At 50.2% G+C, this 8,987-nt stretch overlaps 6 protein-coding genes across 6 annotated transcripts; 3 read left to right on the plus strand and 3 right to left on the minus strand.

Annotated features, from left to right (window-relative positions):
• Nucleotides 1-1,899: 1,899 nt before the first annotated feature.
• FA10DRAFT_257036 (hypothetical protein) lies at nucleotides 1,900-2,397 on the minus strand (the record flags this gene model as incomplete). Its single annotated transcript, XM_025519832.1, has 1 exon — nucleotides 1,900-2,397. The coding sequence occupies exon 1, from the start codon at nucleotides 2,350-2,352 to the stop codon at nucleotides 1,900-1,902; it is 453 nt and encodes a 150-aa protein (XP_025373631.1). The 5' UTR covers nucleotides 2,353-2,397.
• A 901-nt stretch (nucleotides 2,398-3,298) lies between these two features.
• Nucleotides 3,299-4,366, minus strand: FA10DRAFT_58819 (hypothetical protein). The gene is made up of 3 exons (XM_025525587.1): nucleotides 3,905-4,366; nucleotides 3,743-3,844; nucleotides 3,299-3,685 (listed from the first exon to the last, which is right to left on the minus strand). The coding sequence occupies exons 1-3, from the start codon at nucleotides 4,256-4,258 to the stop codon at nucleotides 3,395-3,397; spliced, it is 747 nt and encodes a 248-aa protein (XP_025373632.1). The 5' UTR covers nucleotides 4,259-4,366; the 3' UTR covers nucleotides 3,299-3,394.
• Nucleotides 4,367-4,777: 411 nt separating this feature from the next.
• Nucleotides 4,778-6,314, plus strand: FA10DRAFT_58405 (hypothetical protein). The gene is made up of 6 exons (XM_025525586.1): nucleotides 4,778-5,057; nucleotides 5,128-5,252; nucleotides 5,311-5,389; nucleotides 5,467-5,570; nucleotides 5,669-5,844; nucleotides 5,906-6,314. Exons 1-6 carry the CDS (start codon nucleotides 5,018-5,020, stop codon nucleotides 6,093-6,095), a joined length of 714 nt encoding a protein of 237 aa, XP_025373633.1. The 5' UTR covers nucleotides 4,778-5,017; the 3' UTR covers nucleotides 6,096-6,314.
• A 189-nt stretch (nucleotides 6,315-6,503) lies between these two features.
• FA10DRAFT_270244 (hypothetical protein) lies at nucleotides 6,504-7,471 on the minus strand. Its single transcript, XM_025523054.1, is given in 2 exon segments — nucleotides 6,504-6,561; nucleotides 6,573-7,471. 1 exon segment carries the CDS (start codon nucleotides 7,360-7,362, stop codon nucleotides 6,934-6,936), a length of 429 nt encoding a protein of 142 aa, XP_025373634.1. The 5' UTR covers nucleotides 7,363-7,471; the 3' UTR covers nucleotides 6,504-6,561; nucleotides 6,573-6,933.
• Nucleotides 7,472-7,521: 50 nt separating this feature from the next.
• Nucleotides 7,522-8,348, plus strand: FA10DRAFT_270245 (hypothetical protein). The gene is made up of 2 exons (XM_025523055.1): nucleotides 7,522-8,179; nucleotides 8,202-8,348. Exon 1 carries the CDS (start codon nucleotides 7,583-7,585, stop codon nucleotides 8,156-8,158), a length of 576 nt encoding a protein of 191 aa, XP_025373635.1. The 5' UTR covers nucleotides 7,522-7,582; the 3' UTR covers nucleotides 8,159-8,179; nucleotides 8,202-8,348.
• Nucleotides 8,201-8,986, plus strand: FA10DRAFT_58845 (hypothetical protein). The gene is made up of 4 exons (XM_025525588.1): nucleotides 8,201-8,409; nucleotides 8,507-8,633; nucleotides 8,698-8,837; nucleotides 8,918-8,986. Exons 1-3 carry the CDS (start codon nucleotides 8,388-8,390, stop codon nucleotides 8,825-8,827), a joined length of 279 nt encoding a protein of 92 aa, XP_025373636.1. The 5' UTR covers nucleotides 8,201-8,387; the 3' UTR covers nucleotides 8,828-8,837; nucleotides 8,918-8,986.
• Nucleotide 8,987: the final 1 nt, after the last annotated feature.

Raw genomic sequence — 8,987 nt, forward strand, 5'->3', positions numbered from 1 at the left:
GCACCTTCCAAACATACCTAATCAGGACGTCTTTCCGTACTGCGACTTCGGGCAGGTCGACGAAGGATCCATGAAGTGTGAAGAGATATCGACGATCACCGTTTCCTGCACCAAACTCCCCGCCGGGCTGCTTAAACTCAAAGAGGTCCCGTTATATATAGAAGATCACTCACGTGACCGTACTTGGTCATACCGTCGCGTGGCATCTCGCGAACGTTACTAATTGAAAAAATGTTCCGCGAACGCTTTTACTTCGACGCCTGCTGCGGCATCCAGAGTGTGTGTTATAGCTTATGATTTGGCAAGCTAGTAGACCTGTTGAATGCACGCATCCTCTCAAAAGAAGGACAATTTTCACTTCGTAAAATTCTGAGAACGGGCAAGAATGAGAGAATTTTACAGTACTACTCCCAACTGAAAATCCGAAAATTCATGCTGTTGACGTGCATCACTTTTTCTCTGATAGGCAAAGTCAATCAATAAAAAGTATGATGCATTCAAGTTTGGAGTGAAGATGCATGAATACATCAAGTGTGTACTGCCAGGATTTAAAGGGGATCTTATATTCAGGATTGTCCAGACGATCCTGATCCACTTGCACCTTGGTTTTTTGCCTTGAATGACCTCAGCATTTCTTGGCCCTCCGCGTTATAGGTCACAAAGTCCTTCATAAACTCTGCCAGATTTGGTGGATATCCTTCCCAGAGAGGCAGGGTCCTGGGCAGCTGACTGGTGGTCTTTGGAGCCTCCTCCGACGCTTCTGCAGTGATCTCTGCCTCAGTTGCGCGCTGCTTCCCTTTTGCCTTGGATGAAAGGGTTGATCCCGACGCTTTGCGAGCCTGTAGAGTCGCTGTATTCCATCGGTTGGGCTGAGAAACAAAGGTATCGCTTCTCTTCCTCTTCTGGGAGCTTCGGAGCCCCTCAATGAGAGTGTCCTTGCCCGCATTGTCGAGCTCTACCCGGAGACGTCCATCAAGTTCCTGCTTGAACATTTTCCGCAAATCCTCTTTGATGTCGGCTCTAAGTCGAGGCAGTTCCAGCAGCTTCTTTTCAAAGGCATCCAGCAGTTGCTGTGGTGTTGCTTCTCCCTTTACAGGCACCCGATCCGTTGGTGCAAGATGAATTCGAGGCATCTTCATAGGATTGATTGGCCAGATACCGGTCTTTTCGAATGATTTGAGGATGATACTGCGCCGCATGCCTACTGTACGGGCCTCGTCGAGCATGCTGAGGAAAGCCAACTTGCAGGTACCAATGCTGAGTCTCTTCCGTTCGGCTTTGAGCTTCTCAAACTCATCATTGTAGTTCTTGAAAGCGAGTACATCGTGTGGCTGCATTTCATGGGTGGCGTTCGAGGGGTATGTGATGATCTCAATGTTCATCTCTTCCGCCTTATGTATCACCGCTGCAGCAAGGTGGAATGCGACATTGTCGAAGAGCAGCAGTCGCCATCCAGAGGGACTCTTCTTCTTCTCTGTAGCCCTGTCAAAAGAGTCGAGCCAGCGCAGCATGACCTCTGTGTTATTTGAGCCATGCTGATTCCACTCAATAACCCAGTCACCGAGTGTGCTGGCATGCTGGAAGACATCCATTTGTCGGTTCTTGCCATTGAACACAATCGTCGGTGGAAGAAGAGAGCCGTCAGCGCAGATTGTCACAATAACACTGGCCTTTGAAGTATCTGCGGTTCCACCCCTCTGCGTGGGCTCTTCGTTGCGGCCTCCTGAAGCCAATATGCGCCTCTTCTCTGCCCTGGTGGTCTTGGACAGGTACTTGGGGGTCTCATCCATGCCAAAAATGTTTGCGGCGGTCAAGCTACGCTCTGTGACAACCTGCTGCAGCTTCAAGAAATAAACACAGCCTTTTTCAGCATGACCCTTAGATTTGCAAAGCAATAACTCAACTCACCAGTTCATAGTACGCTTCAATCTTTGGCAAGGTCAATGCCCAGATCCTAGCCTCGGTCTGGGCATTGATTCGGCGATAGCTGAACTCTTTGTGTCGCTCCAGGAACCGATTAGCCCATCCTGGGGCAAATGGCAATTTTGCAAGCATGCTGGCATGCTCTTCGAGCTCCTCCTTTGTTGGAGCCCATCCCAAGATGCCCCACCGCACCACCCACTCACACAGTGCCTTGTCCTCTATGTCTGAGAGCTTCTTTCTCTGCTTCATTGCCTCTAGTGCTGAAGGAATGCCTCGAAGACGTCGAAGGACCTTGTGGCGGTTGACACCGTACTCCTTTGCTGCTTTGAAGGCTGTTGACGCTCCATTGCGTACCTTTTGCACCGCTTCTTGGACCATAGATTCATTAAGGGTGATCTCAGCAAGAGCTTGGCTTTTTTTGGGAGGCATTGGAGGCGATTGGAGAGAGATATGGTGGTTCAGAGCTGCGGCAGAGACGGACGACGCCGCCCAGAATGAGTGTTCGCGGAGCGCAAAAACGCCCCAATTTGACTCGTTTCACGCCATGACAGCAACAAACTCGGTCCTATGACAAGTACATTATAACTTTGTTTTTCCCCTTCGTTCTTTTAGGGGAGCATTGGCCTGTCCAGGGCCCTTGTAATGCCCCCAAAAAATCATGCTATTGAGGATGGCGTAGCAGAATGCTGAGTAATCAAAAAACACGTGCCAAAAAGCGTTCACGGAGGAACTTGGCACGGTAATTTGGAGAGGCTTCCGTGTTCCGTCCTTCACCATCTACCTCTTGCATCCACATCGGTGGCGAACAGTGGAGAAGTACATAAGTATGGCTCAAGAGCCACAGACGCAATTGAGCGAGACACAAGGGCATTCCAATTCCGCAAGAGACGCCATTGCCGACAATTTCGTTTCTTCGGACTCTACCGGTATTGTCCTGCGGATTGAAGTAAGTGTTCTTCTGATGGCGTTTCCATATACACTTACCTCACGCAGATCGTATGTTAGTTTCACTGCCGGCGTCGTACAGAGCTTAGAGCGATGTTCATCCAGCATGAGCTTTCAGCAATGTCGGACAATCTCAAGCGTCCTCGTGACGTTTCGCAAATTCATCTCATCCCACGAGACGATATCATTTTCAGAGATAAACTCCGGATTGTCGCGCTCGAGACTCGGAGTCAAGAGATCACGGAAGCCTTGGTTTGGGAAGGGACGAGACAATCCCGATGCCCCTCGTTGGATGATATTATCGGAAGTCTTACTTGACGTTCATGGATCGTAGCTCACTTTCCTTTCTCCTATCCGTCTCTGCTAGTCATTTCATGCGATTACGATTGACATTAAACTTTCTACTCTCAAGATCTCGTGGTCGGTTAGCGAATCACTTGCTGAGTCCAATTTGATAGGTATACTCTTCGACATACAGGTGAACCCCGAGTGTTTCTTGCAGCTGTGAAAGACCGCCGTATGCCGACTAGAGAAAGTAGATCCATGTCGGCCGCCCCTCTGCTTGCTCAAATCGTATTGGTGCCCCTATGCTCCTCATGTGCATCAAGTAATGACTGAAGCAGCGTATTGTCGGTGTTCGGTTGTAGAGATCCGGTATCTCAGACCGCAGAATTTTCTCGACCGTGCAGGCTGGAGCTTTCCCTTTTGACGTTAGACTACTCTCGACTGCTTCGACAAGCTTCACCACATCATCTTCTTCGCAACCTGAGACTTTTTGCGCCGTTTTTCCATTACTTGAAGTTTTCGAGGAGTGGTTCTGTATGATTGATATCTTCATGAGTACCTATTTGCGAAAAGCTCCTCAAAATCTCACCTCGGTTTTCTCTTGCCACCCTAGATGCACCTTGAAGACCTCACCACGCTTTTGACTATACTTCACTGTATAGCCTTTCCCTTGCATCTTTTTCAAGAGTTCCTTGAAGGTCGAAATCCGTAAGCGGCTGTAACATTCAGGAACAGCACGAATGATACGAGCTTCGAGGCTACGTGACCGAACATGAGATGATTCTCGCCCATCTTCGTGGGCAAGTTCTTTGAGTTCCTTTTTTAGAGCAGTATAGACCGCGTCCAGCACGTCTCGTTCTAGAAAGAACCTTTGATCAGCCAATAGTTTTGTTAAGTCGCCACGTACCGCACTGACCATCTTCGAAGTCCTGCGGGAGAGCGAGGGCCGCCAGATTGGTGAGCGAGGATGTTGTAGCTTCGGCTTTTTGAGGCTCGTTGGTAGACGATGTCCTCTTAAAAGCTTTGTGCGCGTTGAGAGATTGAGCTGCATCACGGAAAGCAGCAGCCGGTGTGGCTTTTCCCGACCCGGATATCGCAAGAACATCTGTCTGACTCGTTGGAAGACCAATGCTCTCTTCGGGAGCCTTGATAGAATAGCCACGCTTTCGAAGAATTTCAATCATACTGATTTTGAGAAGCATCTCTTAGCATTACATGGAAGAAGAGAAGGCAAAGACTCACGCTGACACCGCAATGTCTCCACCGCACTTGGACAAGTCGCCCGTGTCTCGTTGAAGTCTAGACGAGCATCAGCGCCGTCATTAGCAAAACACATCGACATAGTAGCCTGATAGTCGGCTTACCTCGTTGTGATGATTTGCTTGAATGAGACAAAACGAAGAAGACTTAGTAAGGGACAAGCATCGATGCGAGGGCCGAAGATATCACTTACTTCAAGAGCGTCGGACAAATCATTACCTTCAGCTTCTTGATCTACAGCACCGGAATCTGACGTGGAAACTTCGTGGAGTGATCTCTCAAGGCTTAGCATGTCGTCGTCCCAGCTCTCGTTCGTTGTCCATTGCCTTTCATCCATCATGGTTATCAGGAGACGATGTTTGAGAGGAACACTAACGCGACTAAAATTGCTGCGACCACGTGACCTTCGCACGGGGCCTGTGCGAGTTTGAGGACCTTGTGCTCCCTTTCAAGTATAACATCTCCGTCTGATCATTCGAAGACTAAGCTTCCACACTAGCATCCACATCCCGATTTCGAATTCGTAGGAAGGACGACACCAATCGCAGCGACGCAATCCTCGTAGGAATGTTGCGTCCTTCCCAGTCGGTTGACGAAGTGCCTGATGACCTCAGCGCCAGTGCCGAAATCGATAAGATCTGTAGGTTGGCAGAAATTTGGCTACTGCGATTCCCGCTATTGGCAATATGCTTAAGCAACGGTCTGTGTATACAGTCTCGAAGAGACCGGACGTACCATCCAACGAACGCCACCTCCGTATGAGCCACGGTTTCGCGCTCCTCACCAACTTTATCAAAAGTCATCTTTTGGAAAGATACTGTGTAGTAGGAGCAGACAAGGTAAGGCGCGGTACAAAAAGGGACGCGTACGATCTTAACTATAACCAAGTTCACAAAGGTCCTCGACATTGGCTGCGGTCGAGGGGCGGATGCTCGCCGCTATGATTCCCTATCTGTACAACGATATATCGGAACGGGTGAGCTTCATCTGTCTTTTGCTGGAGGATCTGACCACTAATCTCATGCACCCTGCCCCTCGTCTGACGATTCGAAGATGCATCTTCGACTTTAATAAGACAAGGATGTGATCGAATGCAGCTCAATCGGGATCATAAAAATGGTATTGCTGTCGAACTGAGGGCACTTCGGCATTCCGAGGTAAGCTCGCCCCTTCCCTCTGTGCAAGATCAAGACAAGAAGGCATAGCACTTTCGTCTGACTATTGCTAAAACGTCCAAATCTCCTCCTTATGGCAGCTGCTTGACAGGAGGATCGCCACACTCGCTCCTTTTGCCATCATATCGAGCTTTTGCAGCTTACAGCACGTTTGCACATCCAACCAGCTGCTTCAATCCACGCTTCTCAAAATCTCTCACCTTCTTGGAAGGGATTGTTACTTCGTCTGTACCTTACCGGACGGGGATCGCATCCGGTAAGATATCTCTTCAGCAGAGGGAAAAGCGTTGACGTTCCTTACAATTAAAACAATACAGGTCTTTACTGAATCACAACAACGGCTATATAAAGCGGGACCTCTTTGAGTTTAAGCAGCCCGGCGGGGAGTTTGGTGCAGGAAACGGTGATCGTCGATATCTCTTCACACTTCATGGATCCTTCGTCGACCTGCCCGAAGTCGCAGTACGGAAAGACGTCCTGATTAGGTATGTTTGGAAGGTGCAGTAGGTCCGGGGCATCTCATCGCATTTGCGCCGGACGGGGATAAGCTGAAACAGCTCAATGAAATTGTGCTATTGCCAGCCTTGCGAGGAGTAGCGGTCTTCAATTGGTAGAGACATTTACTTTCGAAGAGCTCGTTGATGTTGCAAACCAAACCCTTGCAGCAGGAGCAAGAACGTCGGTGCCCTCTCGCGCGAAGAATCAGCGCAGTTTTGTCGAGATCGGGAAGCGGGTGTTAACAGTTGATGAACGCATACTTTCTTGTGAGCGCGACGTGCCTGCAGCGGTAGTCTTGCAGTGACGCTAAAGTCTTCCCTTCCTCTTGGCGAAAGCTTGCTACCGTGCTGTCGTCTTCAAGAAGGCTGTTTGTCTCGCAAACTATTCAGACAGCGCTACTGGTATACATGCTTTCGAGCTTCCAGGAAAAGAACCGCCCGATGCGACCTGATGTTGCCCACCTCCGCGGGAAAGTCGCGGGAAAGTTGTAAAAAGTCACAAAGCGTCGCGAAGAAATGAGTGTCCGAAGCCTCTGTCATAGCGCTCGCGGAGCCATTCAAGCCGTCTCGACGGTAAAATGCACTGCAGAAATTTTGCGTTGCTCTTCGAATTGCAAGAGAGTTGAATATGCTACCCGCTTTTCATACCGATGTGAAGCGAGAAGGCGCCGCCTCTCAGACGATATCCAGGGGCGTACACCATCCTTGTCTTGGGGATAAACGTCAGAATTCAGGGTGCGGTTTCACAAATTGTATGTACTGCAACAGGCTCTCCTCCGATCGCTAGGTGATGTAGGTGCCAATGAGCTACAACGACAGGTCGCCTCGACCCTCCGTCAGACTGTTTATTAAGACGTCGTATCCTTCGCTTCCTCCTTCCTTTCCATTTTCCCATCCCCATCCATGCGATGAGTCGAGCTTGATCTCCACGCACCAAGCCTCTTCAGTGCTATTGCATGATTGAAGGCGCTCGCAGCGTACAATTTTGCAACCGCAGAATGCCGATTCCAATCGATGTCGTCGTCGAGCAATGGATTAAAGTCTTCCCACTCGGAGGCATCACTCCACCATAATGGTAGATGTGTGTCCCAGTCAGCTTTTTCTAGACGTTGAACGAGTCGGCGAAAAGCCTCAATTCGCCTTGCCTCGACTTGCTGCTGTCGTCGGCATATGGCCAAAGCGCAGCAGACCAATAAGACGCAAAGCGCAGCATCAACCAGCGTAAGGATGAGCGCGAAGCGAGACGAAAGTGCGGGGCTCAGTTCAGAGCAGAACATAAGGACATGTTCATCTGTTCCACAAGTCGACGGAGACAGGCGGACGGCGACGTGCCGGAGAGGTTGTGGCTCCTGGCGCCGTACGTGGTGAGCGTGAAGGTGGCCTTCGCTGTTTACAGGAGTAAGTGATGAAAAACCGTGCCACACCACGTGACTTCATGCAGAATGCATCCTACAGGACCGTAATTTGCAGATAAGGCGCTCTCCTCGACGAACCATCATGCACGCCCAGGACGCCTTCGTCGCACAGCAAACCCCTATCTCGTGGCTTCATTTGGCGACCATTTGCGCTGTACCTCTGTTGCTAGTGCAGGACGATCTGTCGAACCGTTCCCGCCTTGGACCTGTAAGAATTCTTACGGTGCTCGCCCACATCTTGTTAACATCTTTATCAGCAAGCACACTCCTTCGATCGCATAGATCGAGGAGTGAGGGTAAGATGCTAGAGGCGATCAGTCAGTTGACTGCAACACTTGACAGCATTGAGGTCTCGCGCTACGAAGAAGATGAGGAAGAAAGAGGCACGCCAAAACGCTTCGACTTTGGAGCGGTCGATGACACGGCTGCGCTCTATCAGGTTCTGATGTTGTTCAGCCTTTACGCAGACGAGAAAGCCACCCGATACGTCAAACGACAGCAACCTATCCTCTGGGGCTACGAACCATCACACATGCCCTTTAGGGCAAGAGAGCAGTGGAGAGCCTGCAAAGCACGTCAGGGCAACCACCCCTTTGTAGACCCGAGCAGGTCCGATGATGCAGAAGAAATGACCTGGTCAGATGCGTCGTCAAATTAGCAAAGATTTGCTGCAAGACCCGTTTTTTTTTTTTTTTTTTTTTTTTTTTTTCACCCAGACCAGGATTCGCGTTGACTTTGCAAACAAGAAGGTGCCCAAAGCCAAAGCACGGAGCGTTTGCTCAGTCCGGTTGTTGACGCTCGCACCTCTGAATGGCTTATGACGCACGTGCAATTATGTTTCATTTATCACGTGGTTGCTTTCCTCTTGCTGCTTTGCTCCACGGCTGATGACAGGTGTTCGTGTTCTACGTAAGTGGGCTGGCTAGCCACGTCGCTTCCCTCGACGCAACATTCCACCCGGCCTTTTCGAGGAAACTAAAGCGACGTCCCTCTTCCACCATTTCAGGTCTCAGGTCTGTCGGAAAGATCAGGATCGAAATCGTCGGAATGGCGTCTCTCATCGCTGCACAGCCTGAGCTCGTCATGTCGGCGAAGACGCAGCTGCAACGACTTCGGCGGATCAAGTTTGATCGGTGAGGGCTCAACGCGCGCAAGAAGAGAATCTCTGACCGCTGGCTGATTCTGCATGCTGCATAGCTTTATAGGTGTGCATACCGTTTCTCGCGAAAGGTGGTCATTTCTCAAGCACTCGGCGTTCACTGATATCGGACAATCTCGGCAGGTAATCACCCTGCCGATCTCACTCGCGACAGCCTCGCACGCTTGAAACCTGCGCTGTGAGTTGTCGTCAGGTAGGGTCAGATTGGCCTGTTAGCATGATGATCCTAAGCTCTCGGTCACCTCACATTGTCGACAGCTACGAGGTGACGGAGAAGAAAGATGGGCTGCGAGTGCTCCTTCTGCGTCTGTCGCGTGGGGAAGGGGAT

Source organism: Acaromyces ingoldii, assembly GCF_003144295.1.
Source record: "Acaromyces ingoldii strain MCA 4198 unplaced genomic scaffold FA10scaffold_17, whole genome shotgun sequence".
Lineage (NCBI taxonomy): Eukaryota > Fungi > Basidiomycota > Exobasidiomycetes > Exobasidiales > Cryptobasidiaceae > Acaromyces > Acaromyces ingoldii.